This window comes from Geotrypetes seraphini, chromosome 11 (assembly GCF_902459505.1).
Source record: "Geotrypetes seraphini chromosome 11, aGeoSer1.1, whole genome shotgun sequence".
Classification (NCBI taxonomy): Eukaryota; Metazoa; Chordata; class Amphibia; order Gymnophiona; family Dermophiidae; genus Geotrypetes; species Geotrypetes seraphini.
Window position 1 is genome coordinate 123,774,567 of NC_047094.1, and position 17,943 is coordinate 123,792,509.

Here is a 17,943-nt window from a genome sequence, read left to right on the forward strand (position 1 = left end):
ATGTTTCCTCTTGAAATCTTATTGAAACTTGCTAGATGCTTTTGTCATATTTCCCTTTTGCCTTTTTTGTTCTCAAACAGTGGTTGTCAACTAGTGTATCAGGACACACTTGTGACACCAAGAGCAGACAAGTGTGTCACCAAAAATTTGATACAGCAAGCCGTTGCTTTCATTATCAAACATGTGTGTCTGCAGGCAGGGGAGAGCATAAAGCCAGGGAGTTAGGTACTTAAAATCTACATAACTGGTCCCTATTTCTGGTTCACTATTACTCTTAATGATCATTACTGGAAATGTTCCACACCTAGCAGTCATCACCACTGTCTGTATTTTCTGTCTATCATTCTCAGCAATAATACATGATATGCAAGGGATTTCTCTCTGCACCAAGCATGTTAGCATGGGGAAGAGAATGAAAGGACAAATTTGTACTTCACCAAGAAAGATGAGGGAGAAAAAAACTGAAAATAAAACCAAAAACAACAAGGTACCCAGGTGACTTTTGGCTCCACCTCTGCTCTGTTCAGACTGCACTGGCATTAACCAGATAGGCAAAAAACAAAAGGAATTGACCCCAAAATATCCACAAAGAAGAAAATCCAGAGAAAACCAAAAAAACTCTGTGGAGCGACGATGTTCCCAAATGGACTTTATTAAAAAGTATCAAAGTTCCAAAGGTACACTAAAATCATCCACATAAAATAATTCCATCCACATAAAAGTAAATCATCCACATAAGAGCCTTAAAGGAATTATTTTATGTGGATGATTTTAGTGTACCTTTGGAACTTTGATACTTTTTAATAAAGTCCATTTGGGAACATCGTCGCTCCACAGAGTTTTTTTGGTTTTCTCTGGATTAACCAGATAGGGCCACAACAATATCCAATCAAGTGCCACTTAATATTATGTGGGGAACTGGTCAGCAGGACAACTGGGCAGAAGCTGTTCCTGGTTAATTTTCCTTGGACAATGACCCTAAAGTTTTTTCTTTCTGACATGTTTGCACAACTGCAGACTTTCTGGTAAAAGCTTAGGCTGAATCCTAATTAGAGATGAGAATAGTACTAAAGGTTTGAAGAATGCCACTCTCTGATAAGTTTCAGGGGGAACTAGAATATTAGAAACAATCAAATATTTTAAATTATTAACCCATCCCCCCAACACACACACTTTTACAAAAGCACAGAAGTGGTTTTTAGCATTGGCTGGCACGCTAACTACTCTGTGTTGCTCCAATGCTCATAGGAACTCTATGACCATCGGAGCAGCGCAGAGCATTCAGCACTTCAGCTGGCGCTAAAAACCTCTTCCACGCTTTTGTATGGGGGAGGGGTAAATTTGTTCATGAATATTAAAATCTCCTGTCTCCAGTGACATATTCAATGCAGAGGTCACCAAGAAGACTTGCTTAGATTCTGAGGCAAGTGCAAGCTGACACGTGTAATGCCAAAGCTGTCCAGTAGGCGGCGCTTCACCACAATATTTATTGTAGAAATTGCAAATATCTGACTGCATTATGACCCTTTAGGACCTACTTTGAGAAAGCTGGCCCTTGATTAACTTAGTTTGCAGTCCTCCTCACTAGCTTGACCAGTCTATGAGGAGGTGGGTGGGGGACTCGGGAGCTGTTTAGAGGTCGTGTGCCAGGGCAGAACTCATGGGCCCCCCAAAACAAATCAGCATTCCACTGCCTATGATGCCAATATTAATAACTCTATTGTAACATTACCACAGCGTTCCATATATTTCAGTATAGAGCCCATGTATTGTAACACCTCACAGAAGCTCCTTGTAACTCTGTGTGGTAGCATCTCTACAGAAACTCATGTAGTGTACCACCTTTGCAAAAGCCCAAGCAAACTGCTCTGAACTGACTCCCCAGCCAGTAGCGGTATAGAAACTCAATAAACACAATAGTCAGAGGACCCAGTGGCATACCAAGGGGGGTGTGGTTCGCCCCAGGTGCACGCCCCAAGGGAGTGCACAGCTGGCCACCCTCCAATGTTCTCCCTAGGCCGGCAAACTGCGGCTCTTTAGCCACTTGAGTGCCACCGCCGCCATCGGGAACAGGCTGGCGCCGAGTTCTCCCTGCTTTTCACCATGGGGCCGACCAACTCTTGTCGCCCGACATCAATTCTGACGTCGGAAAGGACGTTCTGGGCCAGCCAATCGCTGCCTGGCTGGCTGGAACGTCATCTTCGACGTCAGAATTGACGTCGGGCGGCAAGAGTTGGTCAGCCCCGTGGTGAAAAGCAGGGAGAACTTGGCGCCAGCCTGTTCCCGATGGCGGCAGTGGCAGCCTATTCCCCAGTGGCAGTGGTAGCATATTCCCAATGGCAGTGGCATGGGAGAGGGGAGGGTGAAAGAAAGGGGGGGGGACAGGGAGCCATAAAGAAAGGGGGCAGGGTGAAATAAAGAAAAAGAAAAAAATGGGGCACGGAGAGAGAGAGAGAGAGAGAGAGAAAGACAGACATAGAGAAAGAAAGGGGGCATGGAGAGAGAAAGAAAGAAGGGGGCAGGTGAAAGAAAGAAATGGGGCACACAGAGAGAGAAAGACATACAGAAAGAAAGGGGGCATGGAGAGAGAAAGAAAGAAGGGGGCAGGGTGAAACAAAGAAAGAAAGAAATGGGGCACAGAGAGAGAGAGAGAAAGACAGACATACAGAATGAAAGGGGGCATGGAGAGAGAAAGAAAGAAGGGGCAGGGTGAAAGAAATGGGGCACGGAGAGAGAGAGAGAAATACAGACATACAAAACGAAAGGGGGCATGGAGAGAGAAAGAAAGAAATGGGGAAGGGTGAAACAAAGAAAAAGTTGGGGGAGGGAATGAGGTCTGGAGGAGAGGAAGCATACAGGAGGCTGAAAGAAGGAAAGAAATATTGGATGCACAGACAGAAAATAAAGTTCAACCAGAGATTGATGAAATTACCAAACAAAGGTAAGAAAAATGATTTTATTTTCAATTTAGTGATCAAAATGTGTCCGCTTTGAGAATTTATATATGCTGTCTATATTTTGCACTATGGCCCCCTTTTACTAAACCGCAATAGCGATTTTTAGCGCAGGGAACCTATGAGCGTCGAGAGCAGCGTGGGGCATTCAGCGCAGCTCCCTGCGCTAAAAAACGTTATCGCGGTTTAGTAAAAAGGGAGGGGTATATTTGTCTATTTTTGTATAGTTGTTACTGAGGTGACATTGCAAAAAGTCATCTACCTTGACCTCTTTGAAAACCTGTGGAATATAAATGATAATTAACATTTTCTCTGCGTACAGTGTGCTTTGTGTTTTTAAAATTTTATTGTTGGTAGATCATTTTGACTTGGAATCGAAGGTAAGGGGGAGAGAGGGAGGGAAGCTGCTGAAAGACATCTAGTAATCTTTGCAGGCTTGACTGTTCAGGGAATTATTTTTGTAAAATCATGTTTTGTTATGTGACTGGCATTATTTAGACTTTAATTTCTATGAATGAATAGAATGAAAATGATATAAAATTACTTGCTTGTTTTTATGTGCATGCGCTGAAGGAAAGTGGAGAGAGAGTGGGCTGAGGATGCTGAAGAGAAATTGGGAACAGAGAGTGGGGAGAAGACGTTGATTTATAAATTCACAATTGTACAGAATATTGTTTCTTTTTATACTTTAATATAATAAGTTCAATATAAAACAATTCAAGGCTTGTGTGGATGGAATCAGGTGGTTTGTGGGGATGGGGACCGAGCTGACTGGGAGAGGATGGAGACAAATTTTTTCCCCTGTCATTCTCTAGGTTCTGCTACAAATCGATTTTGACTACGTGCAGATGTGCGGGGTGTCAGTCAGGTTGACCTAGCCATCGTAGCGCAAGCGGGCACGGGGTATGGCTCTCAAAAAAATCTTAATCGTTGTACTGCTGATTTTGGCTCTTTTGACTAATGAGTTTGTCTACCACTGCCCTAGGGCCTTTTAGCCGGGTGCTGCGCCTGGCTAATTTAGATGATTGCTCGGCTGCCATCTATCGCGAATCCTGCCGCTGCTCAACATTTTTTTAAAAAAACAACCCCCGCCTCTAACCGGCTTGGCGATTTCCCACTTTAGCCCGTAGTGAACTCATGCTTCAGGGTTTTAAGGTGTGCGTGCCAGCTTCATTTCTCTTCCCTCCAAAACTGGAAGTTACGTTCCGAGGAGGGGGGGGAGGAGAAGAGAAGTTGGCATGCACACGTTCGAGCCCCGGAGCATGAGTTCACTAGGGCTAAGGTCAGCGACGGAGGGAAGCTAAGGGAGACAGGTCAGCGACGGAGGGAAGTTAAAACTAGTCTTGCTGCTCTTCCTTGCTTCGGGCCTTCCTGGCTGCCAGGTCCTGCCTACTTTCTGTTTCCACGAAGGAAGGACTCGGCAATGAGGAAGGCCCGAAGCAAGGAAGAGCAGCAAGAGGTCAGCAATGGAGGGAAGATTGTGACTCCGCCGATGGGAAGAGAAATGCTGCTGCTGCTGCATCCAAAGGGGGAGGGGGAAGAGATATGCTGCTGCTGCTGTACCCAATTGGGGAGGGGCAAGAGAGAAGTGCTGCTGCTGCACCCAATTGGGGAGAGAGAGGGGAGAAGGAACACCAGGGAAGGGAAAGGAAAGAGATGCCAAGACCATGGAAGTAAAGGAAAGGAGCTACCAGATCATGGAGGGGGGGGAGATGTCAGGGGAGGAGGAGAAGGCAGATGCCAGACCAGGTGGAAGGAAGGAGAGAAAGGAAGGAGAAGAGATGCTAGATAATGGAGTGGGAGGGGAAGACGGAAGGAGAGGAGAGAAATACCAGGGCATGGGGGGAAGGAAGGGAAACTAAAGGAGACAAAATGCCAGACCAGAGGGAAAGAAAGGAGAGGAGGTGCCAGAGGGAGAGATAGGAGGGAGATGCCGGGTCATGGGGGGAGAGAAGGAAAGGAGATAGAGATGCCAGACCATGGGGTGGAATGGGAAGGAAGGAAGAAAAGGAGAATAGAGAGAGATGCCAGAGCATAGGGGAGGGGATGAAGCCAAAATGAATCATGTACAAAGGAGAGAAAGGGCACAGGATATACAGTTTATTGAAGGGACATAGAAAAAAGGAAGATGCCATATGGAACAGAGAGAGGGTGGACAGTGTATGCAAGGGGCAGAGAGAGGGTGGATAGTGGATGCAAGGGGCAGAGAGAGGGTGGACAGTAGATGGAAGGGGCAGAGAGAGGGTGGACAGTAGATGGAAGGGTTAAAGAGAGAGAGAGAGGGCACAAGCTGGGTGGAAGAGGTAAAGAGAGGGCAGATGTTGCATGGAAGGGAGAGAGGATAAACACTGTATAGAAAGAAGAGAGCAAAGAGAAGATGATTAAAGCAGAAATGACAAAAGGTAGAAAGATTTTTTGTTGCTTTACTTAAATCAAGTAGTATTGTAACTGTATTGATAAAATTTTATAAATAGGAAATGGAAATAAGACAATTTTTTGGACTAAACCCTTTTCCTCAGGTCAGGACAGGATACCATAACAGTACTGTTCTGAAGAAAGATTTGGCCTCTGAAAGCTAATTGAAAAATGGATTAGTCCAATAAAATTGTATTTTCTTATTTCTCATTATTTGTTTTATTTTTATTTGTTAATTTGTAAAGTGGTGATTGTTATGTATCAGTTTTTTCAAATTTACATCTACTATCTTTATATTTTGCACAGTATTAGAGGACATGTGTTACTGTTTTTGTGGTGTTGTGGTGTTGCATTGTATGCAGAGTCTGGTTTCTTGGCGGTTCAGTTTAACTTTTGTCTACATATTTCTATTTTTAGTTTATGATTATTCCATATTGGGTGAGGGTGTATCTCTGTTCTGTGTGTATGAAAAGAACATAGTTTTCAGTTGGCATTGACTGCAGGATCAATTGACTGTGCGGGATCTGGCTTGTTTAGTTTTACAATGTATGTGTTGGTGTTCTAGTGCTCACTGCAGTGTTTAAGATGCTGCCTTTTCCTAGGTACACTCTTGTGCGATATGTGAATTGTTACTAAAAATCATATTTTTCATATAGATGGGGGTGGAGTGTCAAAAAATGATGGGCCCCGGGTGTCACATATGCTACTGAGAGGACCTGAAGAGTTTTAGCTTTTGCAACCTTGTAGTTCTATTCAATCCATTCTTTCATGTTGTCTCAAAATCTTTGTGGTACTGTGCTTGATCTGTGTCTTATGCTTTCCTATTTTGATTGCGGTTCTTTTCTGCTTCTGAGTTTTGAGTTGTAAACCATTTTGCTTGTCCCCACTGAAAGGCAATATATCATGTGCTATTAAACAAACATTGGCAACTTCTCCAATGAAGTCTTTTTAACACTGGATGCAGAGACTTTCATGTCTTACAACTTCACCTTTCCTTAGACAAAACTTTCTCTGCTTTCTCCTATTTTCCTTCCTGTTTCTCTTCTGGTTCCCAGATATTTTTCCCTTTTTTTTTTTTTTTTTTAATTTGTCCAACCCTCCATCCACCTCATCTCGTAAGACTCACTTTTGTTACACTAGTCTGATATTTTTGCTCCAGTTCTTCAACAGTCAGCTCATGATCATCCTGAAAGAGAATGGACAGAAGAGATAAGACTTATTTTATAAGATATGAGCTAATTATTATTAGATCTTACTTTGCTGGACCTAATGGAGGAGGTAGCACAGAACAGTAATCCCTCTTTGTAGCCTCAAATATTTCCTAATATGTGAAATATTTCTGTCTTTTGTCATCTTTCTCCATCTACTGCAGTTTTCACTTCTCACCGCTAGATGGAGGCCAATACAATTTATACATCCCCCATTATGGGTATGGCAACTTGCTTGCCTAAAACCTTGGCTGTTCACTGCTTTGAATGGCTCTAGACCCAGGAAAATGAAATATAAAAGTTTTAAATAAATAAAATTGCCCTCCTTTTCCTTGCTCTCTGTTTTGTTCCCCTCCTTTCTTCCAGTACTCACAATGTCCATCTCCCTCTTCATGCTTTCCAACTTCTCTTTCTTCTTCACCCCTTTCTGCTTCTTCTTGATTTTGACATCCAGGTCTCCATTTTCCTGTTTATCCATCTCCACAGAGTACAAGTCATACTTATCCTGTGAAAACAATCACATCTGGCTCAGCTTTCCTTAGAAACAAACATTCACACAAAAAAACATGCACCATTAACATATACACCATGGCCTTCTTTTACTAAGCCATGGTAGAGATTTCTACTGCGGCTCAGGTTGCTAAATGCTCTGATGCTCATAGGTATTATATGAGTGTCAGAGCATTTAGCGCTCTGGGCCTTGGTAGAAACCTCTACCTGGCTTAGTAAAAGATGACATATGAGATTCTCATCATTTCAAATTCACTTTACATTCAAGAAAAAAAACATTTGCATGCAATTGGCTTTGCTGTTACTATATTTTATTATTTATAGATGAATTTGTAATTCTTTCTGGGGTTATTGTATTGCATTACTAATAGAATGATATAAAATAAGCTTTGAGGACTTTTGGATGAAAAGTGTAGATAAACAAATGTAAAGGAGGAGATGGTGGTTAAATTCAGGGTGCCCACAAAACCACGCCTTGATTTTAAATGGTTACAAAACCCAAATTTATTGGAATATTCTTTCACCTTTGAGGCTACAGTTTCATCAACTCATAAAGTTTCATATTAGAGAATGACACGGTGAAAAAATTGGTCCCCGTCACCGCCCCGTCCCCGTCTCACCATCCTCTGCACCGCCCCGTCACCGCCATTCCCTTCACCGCCCCGTCACCGCCACTGCCACCCCATTCACCGCCCCGTCACCGCCACTGCAACCCCATTCACCGCCCCGTCACCGTCACCGCTGCATACATAAAAGCCTCAAACGGGTACGATTTTATATACTTTTCTAATATCTCCCCTATGTATCTGCCATTGCCCCCCCCTGTGTCCATATTCCATCCCCATGGCATGTCCCCTTTTTGTCTCTGTCCCTATGCCCCATGCACATAATTTCCCCTCTTTCTGTTACCTTCCTGTGTCCAGATTTCCCCTATCTTCCTCTTCCATACCAGTGTGTCTCTTCTTTTCAACCCCATCTAGCTTTTTTCCCTCTTTCTTCCCCCCCCCCCTGCTTCTAGCATCTGGCTCACCTGCCTGTCCTTCCCTTTCTTTCCTGCTGTGGGTTTTTCTTTCCGTTTTCATCACCTTGGCCCAGAATCCTTTTCCCTTTCACTCCCTCCTTACAGTCTGAGCCGGGAACACTAGCGATCGCACGGTCCTCGCAGCCCCCACCCGCCTGCCCAATCGATCCTAGTGTTTAGCCAGCTCTCTCCCTTCTCCTCACCTTAATTTGCAGGCTTTCTTTTTCAGTGACCTGCACGCTTTCCCAAAGAGCCGCACACGCGCGGCTGCTCAGTGTTCAATCTTCTGCTCTGCTGCAACTTCCTGTTTCCGGTTGCGTCAGAGCAGAAGATCGAAACTGAGCAGCAGCGGGTGCGCGGCTCTCTGATAGCGTGCGAGTCGCCGAAAAAGAAAATCTACAAACTAAGGTGAGGAGAAGGGAGAGAGCTGGCTAAACACTAGAATCGATTGGGCAGGCGGGTGTGAGCTGCGGGGACCGCGCGATCCTTCATGCCTCACTGCGGGGACAAGACCCATTCACCGCCCCGCGGGCGGTGAATGGCCTTGTCCCCGTCGCCGCAGCGACTGCTAGTTTTCTTCCCCGTTTTCGGCGGTGACCCGCGGCTAAAATGCGGTGGCCGCGGGTAAACCGCCACCGTGTCATTCTCTATTTCATATGGCATCTGTTGATTATATACACTCGATGTGCACCCCCACCTGTTACTCAGAAACATTAATGCAATAATCGAGCTCGGACCAGATTCTCCGAAGCATATCTGGCATGATCGCGTTTATAGCTTTAGTGATGCGTTCCTGCAGATCATCCATAGTTGCGGGTGGTGGAGGTACATACACTCTGTCTTTTCACATACCCCCCAAAGGGAAAAAAAATCACAAACAGTAATGTCCAGTGATCTCGGGGGCCACTTGAGGAACACCTGGTCATTTTGTCGCGTTGCATTGTCTGAAGGTTGTAACTTCTGTACCAATTGCAGCTTATAAGGGTGAAAGTGCAAGCAATTGTGTAAGATCTTGCCAACCATATTTGCTGTCATCTCATTTATAAACATATTCCAATAAGTTTTGATTTTGTAACCGTTTTAAAGCAAGGAATGTTTTGTGGGCATCCCGTATATGTCTCTAAGCATGCTATTTTTCTCCCATTGTCTCAGTTCTAGTCCTCTCAATGTGACCTTGGACAGGATTGTGAGCCCGCTAGGGGCAGAGACAGTATCTGCATATATTTGCGTACATCTAGTAGCACTATAGAAATGATAAATCGCAGTAGTCACTGAAGCTGCCCATATCAGACTGCAAAGTATTTGTTATAGGTAAACAAGCTCTTCTCCATCCTCTAATGCTGAATTGACAACATACATTTAAACAGAAAATACAATATAAATCAGTGACACAAATATATTTGTGTGTTATAAATCATAAAATACAGATATTCTGATTTTGTTTTACCAAAGATTCGTTTCAAAGTTTTCTATTATATCATTTGTATTATACTGACATTTTTTTCATTTTCTGTTATCTGATTATTCTACGGTTATATGTTCATATTTTAAACTGTACCTGCGGTACACCATCTTGGGTGAATCTCTTCTTAAATAAATAAATACCATGCCTAAATTCAAATACTAAGGGCTCCTTTTACAAAGATGCATTCGGTCCTTAACACGCGGAATAGTGCTTGCTAAAATGCGCTAGCTGCTACCGCCTCCTTTTAAGCAGGCGGTAATTTTTCGGCTATCCCACGCTAATCTTGTGCGTGCACTAAACACGCTAGTAAAAGGAGCCCTAAGATTTTCAGTAACAAGAAGTATCTTTTCCTCAATACTCCATCCTCATAATAAACTCATTGGTTCCTCTTCTGAAAGAACGCTGCATTGTTTTACCCCTTTTGGGTGACTCTTCACCTGTCTGTACTAGAGACAACTCAACACCTAAACCGGTACCACTGGGCTGGGCTTGAGATGGGAAAGGGCTGATGACTTGAGCTTTCCCTACGGAGCTCATTAAACCTACAGACCTGAAATGCCCGGATGCCATGAGAAACAAAGGCGGGGCTTCAGAAATGTCTGGCCTCCAAATTGCGATAGCAGCGGAATGAGTGGGTGATGCACCTGCCGTCAGGATTGGACATTAGGCCTGGACGTTTCATTTCCCAGCACAATTTTGAACTAGCCTACCCTTTGCAGAAGGACTAAGGTTTCAACAGTTTTGCAGGCTCTGGGCACTTTTTAAATTCTCCCAGTTCCTTAAATATGGGTAATACCATCTTTATTTTATTATTTTTTTTTTTTTTAAACAAATGCCGGATTATGCAATACTAATAAATAAATAAATCATGATACTTTGAACCAGCTCATTTGACAGCCTTCCTCTCCACGAAGCGCCTTGGGAATGAAGGAAAATCAGCGTCCAAGGAATAATTAGCTCCTTTTCAGCATCAGATAATGTGATTTCCTTTAGTTGTTATTTTGTATCCTTAAATCACTCCGTTTCTTAAGTCTTGGATCCTAATTTTGAGGACTAGTGTGCGATTAAGTTGAGAGTTATTTCTTCTTTTTTGGATAGAAAGTATTTTTAATGTTGTATTTAATATTATGTTTTCTTAATTGCACTTTCTGTACAAGATGATATGCTTGTTAAATAATGCAACAATTTCTCAAATAAATAATAATTAAATCATGATACATAATCTAAATTCTCAATATCCAGGGCTTTAGTTAGCAAGAATATATTTTGGCTGTAATGGGGACCTCTCTCCTGAAATTCTACTCCACTGCCCAGCAAACCTTATTAAAATTATCCCAAGAGCATCCAAAGCTCAGGGAGCTCCAAGTCCAAGGCAGCTGTCTATTCATCATTAACCCTTTCAGGACCATAAGGATCGTAGGCCAATTTTTGTGGTTTTGACGACATTTTTATGGTAAAAAGGGCTTGCAGATGCCAAAAAATTGATTTTTTTTGTGAAATATCATTATTTTTATTTAAAAAATCACACTTCTGGCTTATGGACAGTGTGGCAAGTGAATCTTCTCGTCAATCTGGCAACGACGCTAATGAATGAATGTCGGAACCAGTTTGTTTACATAAAGGCAGTATCATATGGAATCCGTACATATCAAATTTAGAACTGTAGACTATCCCAATCAAAATTTATAGGATTTTAAAGTTATGGGACAAATAGGTCCCTTGGTCCTGAAAGGGCTACACAAGATGTTTTCATCTTATGACATTTTCTAAGTTTTCCTCTACATCAGATAAAACCCTGAGCTTTTTATACTCAAAAACATTCCCATTACAGTCCATCCTTGAGGGCCGCAATCCAGTTGGGTTTTCAGGATTTCCTCAATGAATATGCATGAGATCTATGTGCATGCACTGCTTTCAATGCATATTCACTGGGGAAATCCTGAAAACCCGACTGGATTGCGGCCCTTGAGAAGGGACTTTGAGATCCCTGCGTTACACTGTGTTGAATACTTTATTGCCTATGATTTATGTAGCAATAAATAGGATATGAATACGAAGGGCTCCTTTTACTAAGGTGCGCTAGCGTTTTTAGCGCATACTACGCGGCTAGAACTAACGCCAGCTCAATGCTGGCATTAGCATCTAGCGCACACGGCACTGTAGCGCTCACTATTCTGTGCGTTAAAGCCCTAACGCAGCTTAGTAAAAGGAGCCCTAAATATCTACAATATTTAATATTCAACATAACTTACCGCTTTCCCCATTTTGTCTTCTTCTTCTCAGACTTTGGGAAAAATCTGAGTCCAAGTAGGGTTTAAGAAGTGAGGAAGAAGCTGTCAATGACTTGGTTGGTGGGTCACCAAAACGTAACTGAACCACAGGAAACGGGCAGGACTTGGGAAGCACCTTATAAAGTCCCAGCTTGCCTGCCTGCCTCCTCCTCCTAGGAGAGTCTGGCAAGGGGTTGTCACAGGCCACTTCTTCTTTACGTACACTGATGGTGTCAGATTTCTGAGCTGCGATAACACAAGGAACAAATAGATTAAAGTTTCTTTTCACCATTCACCTTGACTGTCCTTTGCTCTGCCCAGCACTTGTTCTCTACCAGACAAGGTTAACAAGGAGTTGGAAAGTCAGCAGATCCTTCCAGGTATGTTGGGACAAAGTGAGGGGGATTTGCCTAGGCTATCAACCATGGTCTAAGCCAAAAGGACATGTTAGTGCACTTGTGTTTTCAGAAGTGAGCTAGGAAGTACATTTTAAAGAAGTTTACACACGTTTTGACAGTAGAGTCCTGAGCCTCCCTAAAATTAGACATCTTAATCAGGATGTAGGGGGCTTTTCAAACTTAGAAAATATTTGTTAAAGAAAGAAGTCAGAAGTGAGGAACTTCTAAGACAAAAAAAACACTACCTATGCAGTCATCTGAAGAAACTATCTTGGGTTTATATAAAAACCTAGGTTGTGATGTGCTAGTCACACTACAGAAATGATAGATAAACAACCCCCTCCCCCCCCAAAATGATAGAGAAAAAAAAAAGGCAGATAAAGACCATATGACATCCAATCTGCTCATCAATAGCCCATCCATACCAACTACTATCGCTTCCTCTCCCTCAGAGATCCTAGGTACTTGTTCTAAGCTTTCTTGAATTCAAATATTGTACAGTCTTCATATCTACTACCTAAATTGAGAGGCCATTCCATACATCCATCACCATTTCCATAAAGATGTATTTCCTTAGGGGACTGATTCAGGAGCAATCTTTCTCCTTCATCCTAGGCCCCTTCATTCCAGAGCATCCTTACAATTGAAAGAGACTCATCTCTGTGTTTATGCCACATAGGTGTTTAAACATCTTTTCATATCTCCCCTCTTCCGCCTTTCTTCCAAAGTATAGGTCTTTTTAATGTTTAAATCTTTTTTTATTAACAAGAACAAACCACACACCAACAAATTAAAAATGGCAGACAAGAATTGAAGTAAATAAGACAAGGCCCCCCTCCCTAAGAGGACTGGACTCTGATGTCCTCCCAGGTTACAAGGCGCCCCTATCCCCAAACCCCCCTCCCCTCAAGCAAGTATAGGTCTTTAAGTCTGTTCCTATATGCTTTTGATGAAAACCACAGACCATTTTATTAGCTGCCTTCTGGACTGACTCTATCCTGTTTATATCTTTTTGAAGGTGCTGTCTCCAGAACTATAGTATACACATTATTCTAAATGAGGTCTCACCAAAGTCTTATACAAAGTCAAGGCATTATCATCTTTTTCCCTGCTAGCCATTCATTTTCCCGTTTACCCTACATCCTTCTGGCTTTTGCGGTCACCTTTTCTACCTGTTTGGCCAGAAATGATCACTCCTAAGTCCTGCTTCTCTCTTATGCTCAGAAGTCCTTTACCCCCTATACTGTACTAACAGTATTGTTAGGGGGGGGAGGGATTAGCCCCATTTTAAGTAGCTTCTTGCAGTTCCCACGGCAAACCAGAACTATAAGTCCATATATAAAGCTGAATGGAGACCAAGACTCTGATGACCTGTAATTGTCTAGAGACAAGTTCACTTCCACTGTTCAGCATTACTAACTGTGACTAGATATATGAAGTGTTCAATATTTAAGGGCAGAAATATCATGTCCAAATTTCATGCTTTGCATATATTAATGTGATGAACTGTTGTTCAGCAGACCATATTAATTTACATGTATCAGTGTGATGTCTGCATGGAGGTCTGACAAATTCAGCTGTCTGTGCTGTATTCTTCCTCTGTGTATCAGTGCAATAAGTGCATGGTGCTCTGAAGTTCTACTTTTCATCAGTCTATGTTATTATAATGCTTATACGTATGTTTAACGCATGACAAAAGACTAAAAAGCAGTGATTATATATTTTTAAACAATTTCCATATATCCATAATTTTTTATATATATATTTTTACATTAAAAAAAATGAATGACGCCATATTTTGTGTATTTTTGTTGTTTGTTTATTTGATTTTATATAGTTTTGTATGATAAATCTATGTATTATAATGGGGATGAGGAATGGTTTCCTATAAGGAGGAGATACAGAGTAGTACGAATAATATTCAAAATATACAAAGAGAGGTTTCATTATTTTTGATAGATTATGAAAAACAATAAAAAAAATTGAATGAATAATGTATGGAGGTCTAAAAAATATATGGGCTCCTTATTCTAAATAGTGCTAGAGATTTTTAGTGCGGCATGGTGAGATAAATGCTCCGACGCTCATAGGATTCCTAGCTCATTGGCCTGTGATAAAATCCTCTAGCACCGTTTAGTAAAACCCAGCTTATGTAATTGTTTTGTTTTTTAGTCTATCATTTTGATTGTTTTCAAAAAAAATTTTAAAGTTATTGTTGCATTTGTTTTAATGCCTTGCATGTATCAGTGTGACACATGGATAGGGCTCTGATGAAGATCTCTTCCTCTGTTTGTGCTGTACTCGTGCTTTAATATATATCAGTGCGTTTCCTGCATAGGATGAACATCTATATCTGTGTTGCATTCATACTGTATTTTACATATGTCAATGTGATACTTGATGGGGCTATGAGAAAGAAAGAAGCACACATGAGAGGGGGTTGGAAGGAGAGAGGGAGAGAGGGACAGAGAAAGAAAGAGAGAGAGAAGCACCTGCTAAAAGGGTATGGGAAGGGGGATTAAGGAAATGGATGAAAGCTGAGGGTGGGGTGGGACAGGGGAGAGACTGGTGGGAAGAAAGTGTGGGGCAGGGCCAAGGTCAGGGGCAGAGTCATGTGTCCTCTCTTTTGACTTCACAAATATGGTAATCCTAGATCAGGCCAGCCCTGGGAAGGGATTCTGATGTTCTAAACAACAGTATCCTTGATTTATTTACTTTTCTAGCAATGAGAACAGTTAAAACAGGAAGGATTCTCACATTTTTTATAACACTTATATCCAAGGCTGGCTCAAGGGACTATGGCACTCTGAGCAACTTTTGGTTCAGCAGTACCCTCTCCCCCCATCAGTGTGCACCCGCCTCCCTCCCTCCCTTTTTCTCTCTGTTTTCTCTCTCAGTCACCTTCCCCCATCCCCACCTGGTTTACCTTTTTTAAAGTGGTTTTCCCCTCCCAAGCAATCTTTGGTGTGAAAAAATCTTTGGTGTGAAAAAACCCAATACTACAAGAAACTCCACTGGCCAGAATAATCTTCAAATTTGGATGCCTCTGCTTCAAGGCTCTCCTCAGCTCCGCTCCCACCAACCTCCTACAACACCTCACCCTACAGGACAACCTCCGCCTCTCTCACAGAACATTACTGTTCACATATCCTTCTCCCAAAGGATGCAAATTCAAAAGATTCCTCAACAGGACACTCTCTTTTCAAGCAAGGATCTGGAACAGCACCTTAAGTGGCCTAATTCTAAACGCACTAACATACCACTCATTCAGAAAATCACTAAAAACCCACTTATTCGACAAATTTATCTGATCCCTCGATTCTGCCCATCACCTACCTCGTCTTACATGTTCCTTCCTCCTTCCCCCTTACGCCCCCCTCACTCAACTGTCTTTCTACTCCTTCCCAATTCTAACTGATGTAATGCCATCTCGCTGTCCATGCAGCACCTGTTGTTGTACACCGTCTTGAACGGAAAAGGTATGACGGGATATAAATAAAGCTATTATTATTATTAATGCTACCCACACCTGGCATCTTCCCTCTGCTGCGCCCCTGCACAAAGTAGGACCAAAGGGGATGGGGTGTGGCAGGTTAGGGTGAGTTTCATTAGGTGAGAGACTGTCAGTGCCTGGGAGGGGAAAACTGCCTTCACAGGTAGACAGGAGTAGGGTGGTATGAGGGAGGGGGGGTGGTTGCTGGACCTGGGGATAGAGAGACACATGCTGGAGATGTGGAACCTGCTTCTACTGATCTCCCTTGAGGCTTGGTGCCCTGAGCTAGTGTCTCACCTGGGTCCTGCATTGAGCCAGCCCTGCTTAAATCTTTCCTAATCCTCCTCGACAACATATGAATAGCCCATTTCTGAAAATCTCAACTTCATGGGAAAAAACTAGTTATGTTTAAATCGTACGATGAAACATTTTCCCTCAAAATTGAATCAGACCATGAGAAGTTGCCTCCGCTGGGTCAGATCAGGGGTCCATCGCGCCCAGAAGTCCGCTCCCGCAGCAGCCCATCAGGTCCATGTTTCTTTATCACATAGCTTAATTCAGGAGTTTTCCACATTTAGAACATAAGAACATAAGAATTGCAGCTGCTGGGTCAGACCAATGGTCCATCCTGCCCAGCAGTCCGCTCACACGGCAGCCCCAAGGTCAAGACCAGTGCTCCAAATGAGTCCAGTCTCACCAGTTTAGCATGAACTTGTCCAACTTTGTCTTGAAACCCTGGAGGTCCGTGCCGCCGGACCAATCAGCAAGCAAGGCTTTCATCTGTGTAGTGCTGAGCTCACTGCTCAGCATGGCTATTTCCTGCCGCGACGCCGGACTTGTAAGATGCACGCCTGAAAAAGAAATCATCCTGGCCGGGGTCGGTGTCATGCTCCGGAGATCTACAGCCTTCCTATCTCCCTCTCCCTTCTACCTGCTTCCGGCCACATCCCCTGCTCCGCGGCTCTCTTCGGCAACTCAGCAGCAGCGATCGACACAAGCTTCTGACGTCGGGGCCTACCCTCTGCGAGTCCCGCTTGTTTCAACTTCCTTTTTCCACAAAGGCGGGACTCGTAGAGGGAAGGCCTCGATGTCGGTAGCTTGTCTTGATCACCGCTGCTGACAAGTTGCTGAAGAGAGCCGCGGAGCAGGGGGGTGTTGCAGGTGCAGGTAGAAGGGAGAGGGCCAGATGCAGGACTCGTGGGTGAGGGAGCAGAAGAGAGAGAGAAAGAGAGAGGGGAGGGAAACAAAAGGAAATATTTCATACTGGGCTGGGCCGGAGTGGAGGGAGGGTGGAAAGATTCTAGCTACAGGGTGCAGTAACAAAGGAAAAGGGGGGGAAAGCTGAAAATGGAGATAGTGACACAAAGAAGAGAAAGGGTAAGCAGGACCTACTGAATAAGGATAGAGATACAGAGGGGACATGAAAGGGTAAATAAGGCATCCCCCCGAAAATAAGCCCTAGAGCATATTTTGGCCTTCCAAAAAAAATAAGACAGTGTCTTACCATCGGGGAAACACGGTAGGATAAGCAGCGTGAAATCTGTTTTACTACTTGGGATTTTGCTAGTTTATTTATTTAAAGAATTTATCAACCACCTATTCCTAGGTAAAATACACAAAGTGAAACAGACAAAACTTATACAAAATCTTAAATTACAAATGGATAATTACATCATAAAAAGCCTAGAATTAGCATTAAATGACACATCTTTAATTGAAAAGCTTCTAGAAATAAAGTAGTTTTAAGGATTTTTTTTAAAACTTCTGAATATCAGATAGCACCCTTAGCAGTCCAGTTAATTTCTTCCACAGTGTCACTCCCATGATGGAAATGGCAGAAGTTCTCGTATTCTCATAATGCATTTTTGAGAAGTCTGTCAGAGCCAATCGTATCACACCTTCAGATTGCAAAGTTCTGCGCGGTCGATAGATTGCCATAGTTTGTGATAGATACCAAGGAATCCCATGGTAAATGACTTTGAACACCAAAGTAAGAGTTTTGAAAATAATACGTAATCGCACAGGTAACCAGTGCAATTTCTTCAACCGAGGTCAAATTTTCTAGCCCTGCAAATTAACCTTGCAGCCGCGTTACTTGGGACCTGGGTTGGCCTGTGTTGAAAATAGGATACTGGGCTTGATGGACCTTTTGATCTGTCCAGTATGGCAATTCTGATGTTCTTCTATTCTTATGCAAGTGGTCCAGCTG

At 42.9% G+C, this 17,943-nt stretch overlaps 1 protein-coding gene across 1 annotated transcript in view; it reads right to left on the reverse strand.

Moving 5' to 3' along the window:
* The window catches only part of ATP4A (ATPase H+/K+ transporting subunit alpha), a 160,848-nt gene that overhangs the window by 78,892 nt on the left and 64,013 nt on the right, over positions 1-17,943 (reverse strand). Inside the window, exons 2-4 of the mRNA XM_033914374.1 lie at positions 11,826-12,089; positions 6,951-7,082; positions 6,496-6,555 (exon numbers count right to left, since the gene is read on the reverse strand). Coding sequence (XP_033770265.1) covers positions 6,496-6,555; positions 6,951-7,082; positions 11,826-11,837 — 204 coding nt within the window. The 5' untranslated portion in view covers positions 11,838-12,089. The remainder of the gene's footprint in view (positions 1-6,495; positions 6,556-6,950; positions 7,083-11,825; positions 12,090-17,943) is intronic.